General features: G+C 36.8%; 1 protein-coding gene across 2 annotated transcripts in view; it reads left to right on the forward strand.

Moving 5' to 3' along the window:
- Positions 1-21,054, forward strand: part of LOC124992540 (formin-like protein 14) — a 141,565-nt gene that overhangs the window by 3,571 nt on the left and 116,940 nt on the right. Inside the window, exon 2 of one of the 2 annotated variants that reach the window (XM_047563433.1) lies at positions 6,694-7,447. The exons of the other annotated variant lie outside the window; for it this stretch is intronic. Within the exon in view, the coding sequence (XP_047419389.1) occupies positions 6,694-6,756 (63 nt within the window). The 3' untranslated portion in view covers positions 6,757-7,447. Of the gene's footprint in view, positions 1-6,693; positions 7,448-21,054 lie in introns of those variants that run through there. 2 annotated transcript variants of the gene reach the window in all.

A 21,054-nucleotide genomic window follows, 5' to 3' on the forward strand; every position in this document is an offset into this window, starting at 1 on the left:
AAAAATATGATCAGGAAAACATCAATGCTTTCACAATATTTGCTGAATTTTTATAAGGTAGGGTTATGAAAATAGAAACAATTATTGTTTACCTGTGTAAAATCACGTACAAAAGGGTTGACATTTTTCCTTGTGTTCACATTTGGTAATCCATCATAGATTGACCTCATATAATTAGTATATTCCTCCTTATAGACTTGATTATTCATTTATTTAATCTTATTTAAGTACTTTGTTGTAAGCCACACAAAATAATTTGGGGGAAGTAAATTTAAATATGTGTGTATCTGTGTATATCATTTAAATATATGTCTAAAAAATATTGTTTCCTTGTTTCTATATTACTTCTTTACACAATTTTAGTTCAAATCCAGGCTTTGCCACTTCCTAGTCTTAGGAAAATGTTTTAATCGCTGTGCTCAGTTTCCTTGTTTGTAAAATGGGATAATAAGAGTATTCATGAATTAAATAATATATATAAATTCCTGAATGACACCTGAAACATACTAAACAGTTGGTCAGTGTTGTTTTTAATTATGTTTCACCCATACTAGTGAAAGATGACAGCCCTTTTGCAGAAACTTTTTCAAGACTTAACTATCATATGGATGGAGTTTATAGAACCTGTTGCAATTTATTTGCCCAGAATTTGCAATTGTCTTTCAGCCTATATTCCACCAACCTCAGTTTCTCTGCACTTAAAAGGGATAGCAGCCTCATCCCAGGATAAAACAAGCAGCTTATTGGGTGAGTTTTATTAAACACCCCCAAAAAGGCAAACTTTAAATAATTCATTGTTTGAAACAAGCCTGATTTTATGCTTTGCAACTCTAGAGAGCTACAGAGCCTTATATAACAGTTTATGACTTGTACTTGACCTTTCCACGCTTCATTTTTTTTCTCTATAAGAAAAAAATGGGGGGGGGGGGTTACCTGTCTCCTACAAAGGGACTAAAAACTGGAATTTATAGACAGTTGGACTACTCAACACCTGTGCAGAGATTCATAATCTTGAAGAGAACCAACTTCTATGAAGTCCCAGCAGAGTTGGTAAAAAAAAAAAAAAAAAAGAGGAAAATGCCTTGATTTCCTAGGGGAATGCTCAGCACAGGGTTTTTTAAATTCCCACTCTCCTGAGATCTTCTACAGGATTTTATCTATAGTATTCTTAAAGCATTCAAATACCTTGCTTTGTTTCATATTTTTCAAATGTTAACAGAAATCATTAAGTGATGGCAAATGCCTTGAAGAAAATGATTCAACATTTTGTTTTCCAACAGTGGCCAGAACAATAACTTGCCATGTTACAGTAACTTGACAAAAAAAAAGAACAAAACAAGCAAAAACAAACTAACAAAAAGACCATAAGTTCTAAGAAAGCTCAGAGAGAATCCAGGAATGAGAGAAATGTCAGAGAAGGTTGAGGGTCCCAGATAAATGCTAAACAGAATTTACATTACAGTCAATGTAGGTTGTATTTGCATATCATTTAAATTTTCTAAAGCATTTTTACATTTAAGGTAGCCTAGAATAGTCACAGATAGTGGGAACTTCTTTTTAAAGATGAAAAAATTGAAGTAGGAAAAGTTTAAATGATTCCCTCAGTATTATTCAGCTAGTTGCTGAGCTGGGTTAATACAAAGTTTCTAGAAAGTTCTGCAAACTTCCTGCTTCTTTTTTTCCTCTTGTCGGTGGGAGGAAGAGGGGAGTACCAGAGACTCACTTAAGGTTCCTGCCATGAAAGCAGGTCCCTAAGTGGACAGTGATTTTACAGTAGTGGATTTGATCATCAGCTTTATTGTTAGCAGGGAGGTCTTTTAGTTACTATCCCATTAGAAGCTTTAACAACGTCCCCGACAAGGAACTTCAGTTATGAAATATCTGTCTCCTGGGAACTCCCCTCTTTCCTAAACAGTCCATTTCATCCTCTGACAGTTTTTTGTTTTTTTCTTTTGGTGCCAGAGATTGAACCCAAGGGCACTTAACCACTGAGCCACATCCCCACCCCTTTTTTATATTTTATTTAGAGATAGGGTCTTGCTAAGTTGTTTAGGACCTCACTAAGTTGCTGAGGCTGGCTTTGAACTTGTGATCCACTTCCACCAAACTTGATTGACAGTTTGATTCTATAAAGTTCTTCCCAATACTTAACATAATCTTTCTCCTTGTTTTAAGTTTTACCTAAAGGTTTTTGTTTTTATTTTTTCTGCTCTCTTGGGACCACATGGAGCAATCTAATCTCTCCCCTGTGGCACTTGAGACCTGTGAAAATGGGCTATCAAGACCACCTCCTAGGGCACCAGCCTTGATTTCTTGGTCTCCTCTCATAAAAGCTGACTATTGTCCCATTGTCTTTGCTAATGTGCTCCTTCAAGTGTGATATGCAGAGCAGGTTGGGGGCTGAGGCAGTATGTGGTACAACATGACCATGACTCCTTGATACAATATTTCTGATAATACAAATTAACAGAAATTTTTTCTTTCTTTCTTTCTCTTTTTTTGGTTGTCATTCTGCCAAAACTCACTCTGCTCCCAGATATTTTTTTTTCTTTTTCTTTTATTTTTGGCAGTGTGGTCTGTTAAGCCATGTCTCTCCTCCATTCTATTCCATTCTATACTGCATAACTTATTTTGGGGAAATTCAGGCATAAGTCTTTACAACCCTAATGCTGTACAGTGATTGAGAACTTAAGCTTTGGAGTTATAGTAACACATACTAACTTTTTTAACTTGGACAAATTTTATAACCTCTCTTTGCTTTAATTTCTTGTGTATAAAGAGATGATAAGGTACCTCATGAATTTATTGTAAGGTTAAATAATAATAGGTACTAAGGTTAAAAACAATGCTTGTCATGATATCAGGACTCAATAAATGGTAGGGTTTTCTTTTCTTTTAGCCCTCAATTCCATTTTGCCAGTATCATTTTGTAATACTGATTAGTTCAGTCACTTGCTACTGATATCATGGTCTGATTCATTCACAAATTTTATGCCTTCTTTACATTTCTCTAAGTAATTTGTGAAAGTATTGTCCAAGGTTGAGCCCAAAGCACAGCCTCCAGACAGGTTAACATCCATACATTCATCAGCACACCCACAGCCACAATTGTTGAACCTGTCATGGAGCCACCTATTTTTGCCTAAATTTTGGTTACTTTAACCTAAAGAAATTTTAAACAAATAATGCAGTGTAGTGATCAACTAGGAGCTTTATTAAAACAACATGTTTTATATTGCCTCAGATTTCTTTATAAGAAATAAAACATTGCAAATTCAGTTGGAACCCCTTCCTGGTCCAATCCTCCTCTAGGTCTCCCTAGAGATAACCATTATTTCATATTTCATTCTCATCCTATCCATATTTTTGCAGCCTACTTATAAAAAAAAATGCTTGATATAGCTTTATCAAAGGACTCTATGAAATTTGAAATTTGCATTTAATAACACTATCGGAATGGAGTTCTTGGGTAATGGGGATGTAACGACTCTGGCTAATTAAAATGAATACAGGAAATTATGGAAGGATGTGGGATAGCTCTTAGAAATAAAGGAAAAGCTGGAGAACTCAATCTCAGAAACTCTAAGGACACTGTCACTTTCAGGTATTGTTACGGTTTAGATATGAGGTGTCCACTAAAAGCTCTTGTGTGAGACGGTGCAATAAATCTCAGGGTGAACTGATTGGGTTATGAGAGCCTTAACCTTATCAAGACAGTAATCCATTTGAATGGATTAACGAGGTGGTTCATGGAGGTAGATCGGGTGTGGCTGGAGAAGTTGGGTCACTGGGGTGTGCCTTTCAGGTACACATTTGTCCCTGCTGAGGGGAGCAGTCTCTCTGCTTCCTAGTGACCTCATCTTGGGTTTCTTTCCTCTACCATACCCCTTCATGGTGATATTCTGCCTCACTCAAGCACAGAGCAATGGAGTCAGCCATCTATGGACTGAGATCCAATATACTTTTCCTCCTCTAAAATTTTTCTTGTCAGGTCTTTTGGATACAGTGGTGTAAAAGCTGACTAAAACAGAACTTGAGATAATTTTAGGTTAGAAGTTCTTTACTGTGATGAATATGTTCCAACTCTTTCCCATCCTTCTTCAGGCCACTAACATGAGTCCAACCGGCTTCACCAATGTTCTTTGTTTACCCTTCAGCCAGGGTAGAATAGTATATTTTGCTTAACCTACCCACCAAGTCTGCAGTTACCTGGGGAGGAGGGACAGTGGTAGAAGAGAGTGGTATTGAGTTAGAACAAAAATATTAGATGGATGCAACGTATTGGTAGCATTCTGACTCTTGGTGAATTCACAGGTGTTCATTTCATAACTTTCATAAATGTTACTTTATTATTTTGCATTTTTCAAGCATACTTTAAAAATAAAAGTCAAACTTCAAAAAAAAAAAAAAAAAAAAAAACAACAACAGAAAGATTGTATGCAAAGAAGGCTTTTTGATTCCCAAGGTAAAAGTAGCATACTAAGAGAAGAAGGTAAATAGATATTGGCCAGGTGAAAATGGGACATCCGGAACCTCTTTAGCAGCCACGGTGCACTGAGGTATCAGTTTGTTCACTCTGTTATAAAAGAAAAAGAGGTTTGAGGTAGTCTTAGTTACCCCATGCTGGAGATTACTTATTCCTTTTTTAAAGTATGGGCAGATCTTTCCTTCATTTGCCTATTTAGTTAGATTTAATTTAGTTTCAAGGGCCATAAAGCCACTCAGATAAGCTTAAGAAAAGAAAAAAAAAAAAAGGGTAAATTAATTGTACCACAGTTGGAGTTTCTCACAGAACTCAAAGGCATTAAAGATAACTAAGCATAGAAACGAAAAGCTCATCCCCTGGTGTCATCAGGTGAAGGACAAGAATTCACCTCATGGAGGCTGCTTTTCTGGGGTTGTAGGCAGGAACAGTGCTGAAAAGTGAGCATGGGAATGGGAGGATAAAATAGGTATTATCCTCCATAGCATTTTCTATAATCTTATCTAGGCTCTATGTCTCATTTGCCACCATAAAATTTGCAGGATCTATCTTTTACCCCCAACCCCAAGAAATTTAGGTAGCATTACACAGAAAGTTTATGGCCTGACCTTATACCTGCAACTATTCAGAAATAACCCATTTTCTTTTATGTTTATTTGTTGTATTCCTTTACTGGTTCCAAAAGGATTTCCATTGGTATTCAACAGTTCAATCATAACTACATGTTTTCTCAAGACTCACAGGTATTACTCAATAGACCTAGGAAATTTGAACTCATTTATACTGTCCTGGTGGTCTCAAAAAAATTTTTTAGACTTATTTTTTTACTTCTTGTTACATTCCATAGTACACTCTCAAACAAGCTGAAAAAAAATAAAGATTTATTAGAATCACTACACAGGTGAGGTTACATCGAGGGACAACCAGCAAAAAGCTATAACTGGACCCCCCCAAATGAAGTAAGATTACCAAGGCTGGGAGATAGGCAAGAGGCCAGGAACATTGTTCCACAGTGCTGTTAAAATACAGGAAGTAGAGCTGGCTAGAGAGGCAGCTTCTTCCTGCAGTAGGATGAGACAGACAAGAGACATATGATTGAGAAGTTAAAGACAATGATGTTTTGAGATAAAGGAACTAACCCTAAAGGGGAAGGGGGTTGTCGTTAAATGGGATTTTTGTATGAATTCACTCTTAGACTTAACTCTACCATGTATGAGTTAATAACAAAAAGCAAATATATTGAACCTGGCCTACCAGAAAGGGCAGCTTTGAAAAGAACAGGACAGTGCTCAAAGGAGGCATTAAACACTGTTTGTGAAATTAGGCTGAAGTTTCATTACAATGGAAGAATTGACACTAGTTCTTAAAAGTACCTAACTATTTGAAAGAGATGTTTTCTGTCACTCCACACTTTTTCTTAAAATACAATCTCTTCCTTTAAAAACAAAACTTCCTAATCTTTTGCTACAATTTTCCCCCCATATATCAGATTAACTGTTGCAGGTTTGTTGACATGCCATTGGAGAGAAGGATAAATCAAATGAGTAATTTGGCCTGTTACAATACAGGGAATAGGGAGGGAAGGAAGAAAGGGAAAATGGAGGCATGTGACCTGACTGTGTTTAGTAGAGAAGCAACTTGTCCCTTAAAAGATAACTCTGAGCTGGGGGTGGCGGCACATGCCTATAATCCCAGCAGCTCCAGAGGTTGAGGCAGGAGGATCACAAGTTCAAGGCCAGCCTCAGCAACTTACCTAGGCCCTCAGCAACTTAACAAAACCCTGTCTCAGAAAAATAAAAATAAAAATAAAAAGGACTAGGGATGTGGCTCAGCAGTAAATTGTCCCTGGATCCAATCCCCAGTTTAAAAAAAAAAAAAAGATAACCCTGAGTTCAGAGAAGGGAGACACCTCTTGAAGCTTCTTCAGCAGACAGAGGGCTGAAGGTCCTACTGCCCTCCAAGACCTCATGTGTTCTAGACATAACCAAGTCCGTGATCAAGTCCTCCTCTGGCTATTCTCTAACATACATTAGATGACATATGTTCTTCCCTCTTAATTTGTGGGTAGGGTCCCATTCCTCCTCCCCTTCACTCATACTTTTTCTATTAGAGGAGATAGCAGACTGCAGAAAACCCCTACTTTCTGTCCCCTACCCCCTATAGGCTTCCCTTCCTAATTGGGAGACTGACTGCTTTTGGAACCTTCATAGATGGAACTGCCTCAAGCACTACAAAGGAAGAGAGTTACCCATTCGGAACACAACTCTAAGTGATGCGCAGAGAAGAGCTGGTCTAAAATCTTGATGCTCATCTGAGAAACCAGTGGCTTTTCAATCCTGAGTGAAGTAAAGGACTCTTTCTTCTTTCTGGCACCCAGTAAAACTCAAACCATTTCCCTGGTGAGGATGGAAGAAATAACTGCGCTCTGGGAGCCTCTAAGTTTCATGGGTCACTCGTTCATTACTTTGTTCAACGTTTATTAAGTGCATGCTCTGTGCCAGCTACTATGGTTATTGCAAGAGACACCAAACAGATGTGGTCCCTGTGCTAATGGACCTTGTGGTCTAGCAGCAGAGACAGCTGTAATATACAACAGAACACAAAATGTTCCTCGGAATCAGGGATGGAGGCAGAGCAAGCCAACTCACAATACTGGAGGAATATAAAAGGAGAAAAACAAACTTCAGGGTCTGAGGGTGTTAAGGGTTTAGTTTTAAAGGGAAGAGAGCATTTCCTTAGTTGGCTAAGGAAAGACACTGGATTATGGGATCTTTAGATCCTTAGGTTGGTTTTATATTCTAAGTAAAAGAAAATGCCACTCTGGGACATGTCTTTTTCTTGATTTGTGTGGTCACTATTCTTCTTTTTTCAACTCTGCGTAGAATGAGTGATTGGGAGAGATTATGTTACTTGCCTCAGAAATTTCAGCAGGAGGCTAAATGTATTAGGGGTTTCAGCACAAAAGAAAAAGAAGCGTAAGTATTAGCGGTTATAAGAAGATGTGTCAGGAAATACTACACACTGGAGGTTTCAGGTGGCAGCTACATGGAACAGAAAAAGTTTATATGCTGCAATAAGAATGACTTTTCATAGTTAAAGCATGTCTGGCAAGAATGACAAACACTGGATATTGATGTAGATTTTAGTTTTTATTTTTATTTTGGAGAGATAATTACATTTTGATTTTGTGTCATTTCTTGTGGAATAGACTTGTTATTCCACAGGGATCATGTATCCTTAGTAAGCTATGCAATTTGTAATGCTGTTTGTTTTATCTGTGCATGTTCATGGGGCGAGTATGAACTAAGTCTCCCAATGGAGGTGGAACTGCCTAGAATTTAAGAGCTGGTGCTTCTGGAGTCAGAAAGATCTGGATTCAGACACTGACTCTGCTAATTAGTAGTTATATGACCTTGAACAAGCTTCTTCACCCATCAAGTCTTAGCCTCAGTTTCCTAACTATAAAATGGAAACTCATCATTCCTATTTCTAAGGGTTATTGTAAGAATTAGACAAAATCATGCTTATGGAAATAGTTCCTGACAATAAGTATTAGCTCTTATGTGTGGATTGTTATACAGAGTGATGTTGAATGTCCACTGATATGGAACTTTGAACAATAAATAAAAATTTTGTTTTCTGAGTAATGTAATTAAAATGTTTAAGAGATTTGGGAGGGCCACTCTTTGAAGATTACTAAAATTTAATATGGTGGCACAATAATTACAGTGATTGGGACTAATAAAATATTTTCTTCTGTTTTCTTTATAAGAGACAGTGGTATTTTTGATTATTTGGGTAGCACTGGAGAATTCCAGAATGTTTATGTACTTCTGACTTGACTCATTTAACTCTCTTAATATGTGTCTGCAGTAGATCAACAGCTCAATTTTAGTTCCAAGTCCCGTTTGCATCCTTTGGGCTCTACGGTATTATGATAGAATTTTTCAAAGTGTGGTTCATCAGAATCACCCAGGTACCCATTAAAAATTCAGATTCCTGGCACTAATGTATGAAGAAGTCTCTGAATTTTAAATATTCAACCTGGCTGATTTTTTTTTTAAATATGATACTGGGGATTGAACCCAGGACCTTGTAGATATAGATGCACAGTGTACCCCAGAGCTACATTCCCAGCCCCACAACTAGACTGATTTTTATGAACATCTAATCTTAGGCATGAGTAGGCCACTTTAATAATGGTGTTCCACAAATAAGCTATACTCCCAAAGATCTCTGACAGGTTGTGCTTATTATTTAAATGGTAGCTTGTATGAAATATTTATGGAACATTCCCTGATGCCTTCACAGGGCATAAAACTTTCCAGGCCTTATCTATAATTTCCAAATCACTTGATTAGTAATGATTTACTTTCTCTTGTAAGTCTTCAGATACAATTCTCTTTCCCTACTCATTGTGGTAACGACTAAACTATTAACTTGTCTTTGTTATCAAGGAGTAGGACTGGAGGGAGAGCTAAAGTGAATGGCTATATGATTGGGATCCTCAGAGACCCCTCTGGTTAAGGCAAACCTCTCTGGGTTTGAACTTGTTAAAGCTGACTTTTCTGTCCCTAATCCTTTTGTACCTAAAGTCTCATACATCCTGACATATATCCCCATGGCATCCCCAGCCTATGTATCCCTGACCCTTTCCATCCTGACAGACTATTCCATATCCGATTTGATCTGCAACCTGCTATCTGATTCTGCTTGTAGAATTTTATTAGCCATGAAGGTGGTAAAACTTATATTTCCACATTCCAGTTTGTAAATAGAGAAGAAATATCTGTGAAGAAGTGTCAACATGAATTGGAGGGTAAGGGAGAGAAAGGGAATGATGCCAATAAATTCAGGGAAGAAATCTCTACCTTTATATTGCTTGACCCATTGGTAGTTACAGGACAAGAGACAGGTGAGCCACAGAGACAGCAAGGATGCTTGCTGCCCCAGTATGTTGAATATACAGGTATTTAGTTTGCTATGCCATTTTATACAGCCCAAGCAAGATGACAAAGTTTACTATTTAAATTCTACATTTGGAGATTGACTGGTGTATAAAACAATGCTGATTTCCTTTTGATTAAAAATATTTTGACTGGGCAGAGTGGCACATGTAATCCCAGCCAATTGTGAGGCTGAGGCAGGAGGGTTGCAAGTTCAAAACCAGCCTAAACAACTCCACAAGACCCTATCTCAAAATAAAAAATAAAAGTGTGTGGGGTTGTGGCTCAGTGGTAGAGCGCTTGCCTAGCCTAGAACATGTGAGGCCCTGGGTTCGATCCTCAGCACCACATAAAAATAAATAAATTTATAACAAAAAGGTATTGTATTCATCTACAACAACAAAAAAAAATTTAAATAAATAAATAAATAATAAAAGGGAGCTGGGGATGTGACTCAGTGATGAAGTATCCCTGGTTTCAATCCCCAGTACCAAAAAAAAAAAAAAAAAAGAAGAAGAAGAAGTATACACACACACGTATATACATGTTTTAGGAGACCCTTCTGGCTTTGATGGAAGTAACACCCTTTATGTGGTAAATGTGGAGGTCACAACTGGGAAAGCAAAAATATCTTTGGTGTCAAAGTACAAGCGTCTCACAAAAGATACCTGTCCAGTAAGTAACTTTAATAACATGGGACCCATATGCTGAGATGCCTTCCACCATTTCTCTGTATCACAGAGGTGGCTTTAAATAAACTGCCAGAGCAGTGGTTACACATATGGGCTTTAGAGTCAGACAGATATGGGTTTTTTAATTCTGGTTCCTCCCCTCACCAGTTGCAGGTACCCAAACAAACTACCCAGCCTCAGATTCAACTGTAAAGATAAGATGATAGTAATGTTGTCCCATATAGTATCACTCAATGTGCTCTTTTGTCATCTTATGCTTCTATTGTCACAATATTTTTCTTTTTCAAATATAATCATGTAACCTCTCATACCCTATTCCTCATTTTACCAAATTCATTTATTAATTTGACAAATCTTTCCTAAGTGTCTGCTAGGTGTGGGCACTGTTGCTCATTCTTTTTTTTTTTTTTTTTTTTTTTTTTTTTTTTTTTTTTAGATGTTGATAGGCCTTTATTTTATTCATTTATTTATATGGGGTACTGAGAATCGAACCCAGTGCCTCACACATGAGAGGCAAGTCCTCTACCACTGAGCCACAACTCCAGCCCTCCTCATTCTTAAATCAGAGCAACAACAACAAAATACTCACCATCATGGAGCATACAGTCTAGTTGAGAGGAGAAACACAATAAGCAATAAACAAGGCAAATGAGTTAATTTCATAGTATGCTAAGTGTGATTAGTATTATGGAAAAAAAAGAGTTAGGTTATGAAGATGGGGTATAGGAGTGGAGGTGTTATTTTAAAGAGATGATCAGGATAGGCCTCCTTGAGATGTTTAAACATACAGGGGATGGGAAATGCCTTTTTGGTGAAATTTTACAGAGCTCAGTAGACTTGGGCAATTTTAGGTAAAAGTGAGAGGCTGGAATGCCTAAAATAAGAGAGAAGTTATTGCTTAATTTCTCAAAAGCAACAGAAAAGCAGCAGAAGGAAGATTGGTAGTGTTTGCCCATGAAGTGGCAGTAACCATTTTCTGTTTGTTTTCTCTTTCTAACTTCACTCTTCTCTATTCTTTAAAGGTCACAGAATCGCCATCCCTCACGCCTTTAGTATCACATCTCAGAACCTTGGATTATAGATAATGTTATCAGTAAAAGATGAGAACTTGACACTACTTATGCTATATCTCTGTGTGTTTCATTGCAGAGTTTATATAATATAAAACTGTATGTCTTACATACCAAAAAGTTAAAATGTTTTGCAACTCGGGGAGACACATATAATTAATTATAAATGTATAATTAGATTTAATCTTGGGTAATTTTTATTGAAACAGTACCAAAAGGGACTGGGGATGTAGCTCAGTGGTAGTGTGCTTGCCTAGCATTCACAAGGCCCTGGGTTCAGTTCCCAACTCCACCCAAAAAAGAAAAAAGGGTACAAAAATTTTTCAAGCTTGACGAAGTAGGAAGAGCACTGCAATGGGATTCAGAAGCAGGATCTGCCTAGCCCTCACTAACTGTCATTTGACACTTCTATACCCACCACTTTTCCAATTCTGAATGGAAAGGTATGAGGTATCCCTTCTACCTCTAATTCTATGAGGTTTTTAAAAGCTATACAAAAATTTTTCTTTTTGAAACTAGAGCAGGTATAATGTGTAGGACTTTAAACTCTTGACATCTGTTTTATGGAAAACTGTAATTAAGGTGATTTGTCCATTTTTGGTTGGGAACAAAAATAGAGTGGTAATCTTCCACAAATTACTTGTGCTTCTTTACCTTTCATACTGTAAATGAAGGAGAGAATATATTCTTGCCACACACTGCTCAACAAGAGTTTCACCACACATGTAGGAACTCCAGGCCTTACCATCATGTGTTAGCTATCAAACACGTAAAAGATTCCAGTATTTATGAATTTAGAATCTTACAGGTAACCCAGATCTGTCTTAGGGTCTCAAAGCCTTTACCTATTATTATTTTTATATCAGAGATAATTCTATCAGTACTGTGTTATAACTAATATGTTATAATCTTCATTTTATATGGGAAAAATTGATATGGTTAACAAGATTCACTTAATAAATCAATGTCACTCCCCACCTTAAACCTGAACCATTCCTTAATCTTCTAAACAGGGGTTGCAGGGATGTAGTTCATTGGTAGAGCACTTGCCTACCTTGTGGGGGAAAGAAAAGATGTTAAACCAGGGTTGAAAACTACTGCCTATACACTAAATCTGCATTACCTTCCCTCTTTCTTTCCCCTCTCATTTTTCATATCGTTTTAGCATTTTGTTAATGATTGAAGAAATTCAAAATAATAATAATAATTCATGATAACTAAAAATTATATGAGCTAGGCATGATGGTACACACCTTGTAATCTCAGCTACTCAGGAGGCTAAGGCAGAAGAATCACAAGTTTGAGGGCAGCCTGGGCCACTTAGCGAGACCCTATCTCAAAATAAAAAATGAAAAGGGTTCAGGATATAGCTTAGTGGTAGAGAGTCCCTGGATTCAACACAGTACAGCAAAATTAATTAATTAATTAATTTTAAAAATTCAGATCTCAATGTTCATAGGTACAGACTTATGGGGACATGGACACATTCATTGTTTAATATATTAACTGCTCATCTATATATGACTGCTTTTTGATAAAATGGCTAAGTTGAGTAGTTGTAACAGATTGTGTGACTCCAAAAGAACAGGATATTTACTATTTGTCCCTTTGCAGAAGAAAAAAAGCAAAAACTGCTGATATCTATTCTCAACTATATGGATCTCTTTGTTAAGAATCTAGGAAGAACATACCTAGACTCATGGCTACTTTATGTTACATATTGCACATGGTACCATTTTGTAAGAAAATTACATGTCTTCTCTACCTTTCCCCCTTTATGGAGTGGTTACTCATGTTTAATTGTTATTTCTACTTTTTTATTCATTTCTTCCCTCAACAAGCCCCTATGATCCACCTACCTGGGAATAAGTGACTAATAGGATGTAACTTTATTAGTTATCTTGTAGAGATAAATAACCAACCATAACTGTATAGTAGTTGGAAGTACCATCCTAGGGTTATGACTAGAAAGGAAACAGAAAGGAAAGGTCCTCAAAGGCTGAGGGGTTGGTGAAGGCTTTCTAGCAAGGAAGACACTTGGGCTAAGGACAAGAAGAGGTGAGTACAGGGTGTGGGGAGAGAGGACATGTGTTCCATGTTAGACCAATGTGTTCCAAGACCTGTATCAGTCAGGTTCAGTGAAAGAAACAGAAACCAATGTAGTTATCTTAAGAAGGAAAAGATTTAGCCAGGCCAAGTAGCTCACGCCTATAATTCCAGTTACTTTGGAGGCCAAGACAGGAGGATCACAAGTTTGAGGCCAGTTTAGCAAGACCCTCAGCAACTTAGTGAGCCCTTTTCAAAATAAAAAATAAAAAAGACTGGTGAGATATCTCAGTGGAAGAATGTCCCTCGGTTCAATCCTCAGTACTTGGAAGGGGAAAAAAAAAAAAAAAAAAAAAGAAGTAGAAGGAGAAGAAGATGAAAGCCTTTAAGTAAGTTATAGGTAACTAGGACAACATCGTTGGAAAGCCGGGTGCAGTGGTGCACACCTGTAATCCCAGTGGCTCAGGAGGCTGAGGCAGGAGGATTTTGAGTTCAAAGCCAGCCTCAGCAAAAACAAGACACTAAGCAACTCAGTGAGACCCTGTCTCGAAATAAAATACAAAATAGGGCTGGGGATGTGGTTCAGTGGTTGAGTACCCCTGAGTTCAACCCCTGGTACCAAAAAAAAAAAAAAAAAAAAAAGTCATGGAAAGGCCAGAATGGGCTATAGACTGACTACTAAGAATGATTTCCAAGTTGGGCACAGTGTCACACAGCAACTCAGGGGGCTGAAGAAGAAGGATCACAAGTTCGAGGCCAACCTCAGCAATTTAGGGAGACCCTGCCTCAAAAGACAATGCAGCTAAGTGATAGAGCACCCCTGGGTTCAGTATCCCATACAAAAAAGAAAAAGAATGATTCCCAGAAGACTATATTTCTGTTCCATTGAAGCCACCACTAGAATTACTCATTCCAAGAACATCTTGCCATCCACCATGAGGAATCAGGAGGGCATTCCCTAATGCAGCTGCCAGTGCAACTGCCTCTGAACATTCAGGAAGCCAGAAAATGGACACAGGAAATCTGCTATAGAAAAGGGTCTCTATAAAATTGCTTGTCAGGAGAAAAACAGTCAGGAAAGCAAGGGGATGGCCTCAGGCCTATTTTCAATTTCCAAACCTTAGAGGAGTACATCTATTTTGTACATCCAGAACTGTTGCTCTTTTGCTGTAAAAGAAAATGGGAAAGATAGCCTTTAGCTTTCTAATCTCTGCAGCACAGGAAGAAACTCTAAGAAGTAAGGTATAGTGGACATTGAGCAAGCTAAGGCACAGAATCTACCACAGGTTCAGAATTCATGTCATGGTCCATTCAAACAATTTCAGGTTTTACGGAATGTCTAGAGCAGTAGTCCATAAATATTCAGGCATGGATCCCTTTTTAACCTCAAAATGTTGAACCCCTGAGGCATGTGACAGTAGTCATATTTTACCACCCTATAAGTGAGAAATACAGTACAAATAGTTACACTTGAGTAAAATTTTATTTTATTAATCATAATAGCAAATACATTTTGAAAACAGTGATTATAACAATGACTCACATATGCTGTATGCTTTACATACATTAACTCATTTGATAGTAAGGCATATAAAGTCGAACTCTATCATTTGTTCAGTCAATAACTAATATTTGGACCACTATGGATTCCAGAACTTTTTTGTAATGCTTGGAAACTCTAGTGTTTTAGATTCACACTTGGGAACTACTGATCTGTAGTTCCTAGTATCCTAATAGCTTAGGTTATGAGCTAAGAGGCTTTAAAAGAGCCTATGAAGGAAGGCAAAGAGACTGTGAAAGAAGGCTGATTTCTTTTGAAATTAACTGCAATATGGTGGGGAGTCAATGAATTTTATGCAAAAGAAGAACAAAAGTAGACTTCTATTTCAGAAAGACCATTCTGGAGATGGCTGACCAATAAATTGGAGGAATGAAAGTAAGGGCAAGAAGAAAATGTAGGTGTCTATTTCAGTAGTCTCAGTGGGAAAATAAGGGGTCTAATAAGGCATAGGTTGTGCAGGTGAAGAGAAATGGATATTTAGAGGTAAAATCAATTATTTTTTGTAACATGAGTAACTTAAGAGGAAAGAGGCTGTGCTTGGTAATCATGTAAATATGGCATAATTATATCAAGTTCTTAAGTAAAATATATGTATATTTCTACAGATAGATATGGATATAGTTTTATATGAGTAGAGTGAAATGATTGTAATACTGAACTTGTCAGTAATAACACTAAATCTCAGTGGCTTAATATAGCAAAGGTGTTTCTTCTTCATATCACAGTCCAGTGGTGGTGGGGTCTATCTGTGTACCTGTGATGATGAGGAGGGAGGCACATTCTGTTCCACCGGGTTTTTCATATGTCCAGGTTGTTTCCTTTCATTGGATCCACCATCTCCTAAGACCACTGGGTTCTCTACATTAAACTAGGATAAAATTAAAGAACTGAATTGAAAATAGGAGGATCTTACGGGCCAGGCTTAGAAGAAGTATACACTATTTGTACACACATTTCATTGGTTAGAATTAAGTGATGTGGCCAGGCATGGTGGCTCATGCCTGTTATCCCAAGTCAAGAGGCTGAGGCAGGAAGATCAAAAGTTCGAATCCAGCGTCACCAGCTTAGCCAAACTCTATCTCAACAAAGGACTGCAAGCATAACACAGTGGTAAAGTGCCCCTTGGTTTAATTTGCTGTACCCCCCAAAAAAAAAATTCATTGATGTGGCATAGCTAATTGGGTTGATTATGAGAAAGGTAATCAAGCTGTGTGCCCAGGAAAAAGAAGACATGAATTTCAGGAGCATTTACCCCATTTCTTCCATAAGCATATGCTAGATTAGAAGATAGAACTCATAGAATTTAGAAATAGGATTGCAGTGGGTTTAATCCAAATTTGATTGTTGCAACAAAGAAATGTGAACCATTTGATCACTGAAGAATTTTGTGTTTGTATAGCATAGGCATTGGGGAGAAATAGAAAGGAGCAAAAATATATCTGCAGATTCTATGTACTATCTGCTGAGATATGTGAATTGAAGGTAAAGGGACCATCACTATCTCCAAGACTGTCCATAGACTGGGATTTTCTACCCATTTATTCATTAACTGCTTACCAAGGTCCTTCTGCTTTCCAGGCACTGTTTTAGATCCTCATGGCTTGAAGGCTTAAGCTTTTATAGTATTCCACTACAGCTTGCTCTGATTCTCTACTAACCAAGTACCTTCTAATTCTCTCTCAACTGTCTTTGATTGTAGGGAGAAACTACACAGACCTCAGCACTCATGTCCACATCCCTGTGACTCAAGAAACCTCCTTCTTATCTTCTTCTTCCTCCTCTGTTTTCATCACCATCATTGTGCTTATCATTAGAATGCCATTCACTAGGTACTGGAACTTGTATTAAGTATTTTATGTTTCTTTTAACCATCATGACAGTTTCATTTTACAGATGAAAATACTGAATCTTAGAGAAATTCAATAACTTGCTGTCACAAAGAAAGATGGGCCTGATTCAGAACCCAATTCTGCTAACTTCATAGTGCAAGTTCTGCCTACCATTATAAAAGAGTAAATTTTCATCTGGTTTATAGATTAATCCCTTGAGGACTTAATAAGCATGAATTTGCTTCCTTGAATTGACCAAATCTCAATTCATTGACAAAATCAAGTTACTAGTCATACAATACTCAAGATCCAGTCTTCAGATGAGGAAATTCCTCAAAGGTCATTGGACACTAGAGGTCTTGGTCAAGACAGCTGTTTGACTACCTGCATCTGATATCCCTGTTTCTGAACTACAACTTCAGCATTGATGACCTGGTGGTTTCACAAAATAATCTGTTTACTAGGGAGAACTTACAACATATTTGTATTTTTATAATGAGAAAAAACACTCTCATAAACAGAACCCAAAAAACTTCAATATAAAATTTAGTGAGGTTACCAGATAAAAATTGTATTTGATTCCTTGAATAAGAACCATACTGTGTAGTCACAATTATTGAGCAAAGTGTAATCAGAAAAAATATATTTTTGAATTAAAAGGTATTGATAGGAATAAATAAAAGTAAATGTATTTTCTTCTAATGGCAGTTTTTTTTTCCCTGAGTGGGAATCTAAAATTGCTTCAATTGCTTCTAAGTTAGTAAATAGGAAAAGTGCTTGACTAGTGATAAAACTCATAACAAATGTTTAACCAACACGCAAAGGATGCAAAGGATGATGAGAATGGGAAGAAGGATTCTGTATACGTCCCCAAAAATGCAACACTCCTTACCCATGTTTCCAACCGGGGTACAACAAAGGAAGCATCTATTTCATTTTAATCTTTCATTTTAGTTCATATCCTTATCTAAAACTAACCCTTGCCCAATGGATCATTCCTTTGATTTCATAATATTTCTGACCCTTTGAATCTTATGTGATCATTTTTGTTGGTTCTTAACTTCTGAGTTCCATTGTGTCATAAAAGAATTAAAATGTAGGTATGTCTTTACAATGTCATTCTAGTAAAACTGGGAGACACATGAAAAAATAATGTGCATTTCTTAAACAGTATATAATATAATGATGGTGGCAGTTGCTCACTGCTATTTTGGGGAGAAGAGTCATGGTAGATGTGGGATTTGGTTGGCAGTAATCTTTTTCTGGTGAACTACATGAATTTGAAAGCCCACCATCTCAAGTAAGTTGCAATAAAAACAAGTTTTATCAAAAGTACACATATGACGATTATCCAGCTCAACATCTGTATCCAAGGAGTGGACAGCACCAAGGCTACCATCAGGGCTAGATAACTCATCCATCTACTGCTACTTTAATGTAGCAACTACAAATTCTACTCCAAGGCAGTGGAGGAAAATTGCCTAGGAGTGAAGATACCTAGACTCAACTCTGTGACTCTAGGAATTCACCTCAACTTCTAAAGTTTCCAGTCTGGTAATCTATAAAATGAAGGAACTGGACTAGATGTACAAGATCCTTCCAGATTTAAAATAGCAGCAGCACTGCTTCATTGTGTGTGTCGGTGGGGGGGGGGAGGCTTCCTTTTAAAAATGAATTAGAAACATCATATATGAAGTGATATTTACAAAATAATTGCAATCTATATGGCTGCAGTACACATATCATGAATATGAACATTGGTGGTAAAAGCCTTTGCATTTCTTTCTGGTCTGTGAACTTGTTTGAACCTAAGTGTGCATTGGTGTTTCATCAGGCTGGTAACAGATTCAGTCTATGATTATTAAAACTCGTATTCCTGAACATTGTATGCAAAAGTACCAGATTCTATTAAAATCACAAAGCTCCCATGAACCCATTCTGGTTACCTCAGAGCTAAACCTACTTTTCATTGAAACCTATGTGGGCCCACAAACACCTTTTGTCTCAGAAGTTCTGTGATTTGGTGGCATTTCTGAGGAAAGGATAGTTATGTCTGTGCCTGGGACTCAACCATGCCCCATACATACCCCAGTTCAGGGCCACTGACCCCAAAGTTCTGTTCCCCTTCTACTCCTGACCACCCAGGCTAGAACACAGCACTACTTTTTTCCCCTTTGCAACCTTTGAAAAATCTTTATTTTCTCCTCTCCTTCTCTGGGATACCATGCATAAACTCTTCAGTGAGTTTATATTTTTATATAAGGTGGGGAAAGAATTTGCTTCTTGTAACTTCTACTTGACCTTACAAATTTCTCTGAAGAAAGGAACTGCAAAATCTTATGGCTAACATCTGAGACTGAGGACAAGGGAAAATGCACAGGGCAAAACACAAAAAAAATTTGAATAAGTCATTCTGCCACAATATCAAGTCATTGAAAATATAATTATGTTTATAAGGGAAAGCATTTTTCCTTGTTTTTATTGTAATATTAAATAAAAGCTTCATTGAGATATAATTTCCATACTATACAATAACCTATTTAATGTATATTTTTTATTTTAATAGTGAGTTTGAATGAAGGCAAGTTTAATTAGAGGGGATAGCCAGAGAAATTTATGGATGTTTTAAAGAGGACTTCTGAATACCTTCAAAGGCTTGAGAGGTTAATGATGCTGGAATTTTTTAAATGTAAAATTTTAATAAAATATTTTATTTTTAAAGATGTTATGGGGCATATGATAACATGATTTTATCCTGTAATGGTATCTGAAAAAGGCATCTGCAAAGTTGTAGATGGAATCTGACCACACTTGTAAGAAAACCTACAGAGCGAAAAAGATGGGAAGACTCTACTATCATGTATAACTAAAAAATAATAATTAAAAAATTTAAGAAACATAAAAGAAAAAATATGTATATGTACACACATATAAAATATTTTAAAAATGGGAAGAAAAATGGCTAAGTATCAATTGTCAGATTTAAGGTAACTATTCTATTTTACATTTTTATAGTCTCTTCATTCCGCAATTAGTATGTGTAGTGTTAGAATGAGAAAGGGAGGTCTATTTATGAAACTGTGAACTCTTCTTTTTGGAAACACGATCCCTCTTCATCAGACCTGACATAGGTCATTAGGAGAGATCATACATGATGAGGATAAGCTGCACTTGTTAATTGTTTTATAAAGAAGATTGCTTCATTTCATGGAGCAGAGATGGAGATTTTACTGAGGAGATTGTCTAAAGTTGGGGAAGCCAGGAAAAGCAGAAGGGCATCCAAAAGGACCTCTTCATGTAAGCAGTTTTTTTCTGGTGGAAAGAACTGTCACCTGAGTTGATGACAGAACAAGGCAGGAGGGGCTGAGAAGAGCACAGAGCAATTCCACGGGGCCATCAGTGACCTGAGAAGGAAAGGGAGAAGGAACAGAGCTTCCTGGCATGGGACTTTTGTGCGTGATATTTTTATGCCTTTGTTTAGTGTCATTAATTTAGGCCAGGTTGGCAGTTGTCCATTAAAAAATTGTTCAAAAGAAAAGGAAGAGGAGGGAGAAACAAGGAATCCCATTTCAGAGTGAGTGAATGAGTGTGAGAGAAAGAATGAGACCCAAAAAGTCTTATGCCAGTGGCATTTGTATATCAGCAATTTAAGTCTTAAAACACCTTCCTTTTAAGTAAAGTCCATGTCATATGATTTTAAGGAGAAATGGAGTTTTATTTCTTCCAATATAATGAGTAGATTATATTTATAGCAATAATTAACATGAGGTGAATGAAAATAATAAAATTCTTGAAAGACTCACATATTACATTAAGATTATAAACACTTTCTTTAATATATTAGTTGACATAATTGTTGGCACCTAAATACAAAGGATCTTTTTTTTTTTTTATTTTATAGGTGCCTTAAAAGCAAGGCTATGAAAATTTAGAGGGAAAAATATATCACCTATTTTACTAAGTAGTAATAGCTTATTTATCCAAATCATCAAATAAAATTATCACAGGTTATATTTTTTATACTTAAGAATTTTTAAAATAATCTCTATTAACTTTATCAGAATTTCTAGTGCTTTGAAACCACTGAGACTAAGGGAATATTTTCAGGTGTCAAAGCCCAGTCAAGCATTTGAAAAATGCCTAAATGACAGAACTTCAATATAATGTAATTGCAAGGCATTAATTAGAATATAGATGGAATCAAGGAGACACAGTGCAGGGAAACATATAACACACAGCACAGCCAGGCTTTGGAAAGCTCCAGATCCTAGTGTGTTGTAGAATTTCTGCTTTTGGAGAAAAACCAAACTAAGATAACAGTTATGTACTCCTTTGCATTACCCTTGTGTTTAAGTCAATCTTTAAAGATCTTAATTGTATAAATCTTGCTTCTACAACCAGACTGTAGTCTTCTGAGGAATGCAAGA

This window comes from Sciurus carolinensis, chromosome 9, assembly GCF_902686445.1.
Source record: "Sciurus carolinensis chromosome 9, mSciCar1.2, whole genome shotgun sequence".
NCBI lineage: Eukaryota > Metazoa > Chordata > Mammalia > Rodentia > Sciuridae > Sciurus > Sciurus carolinensis.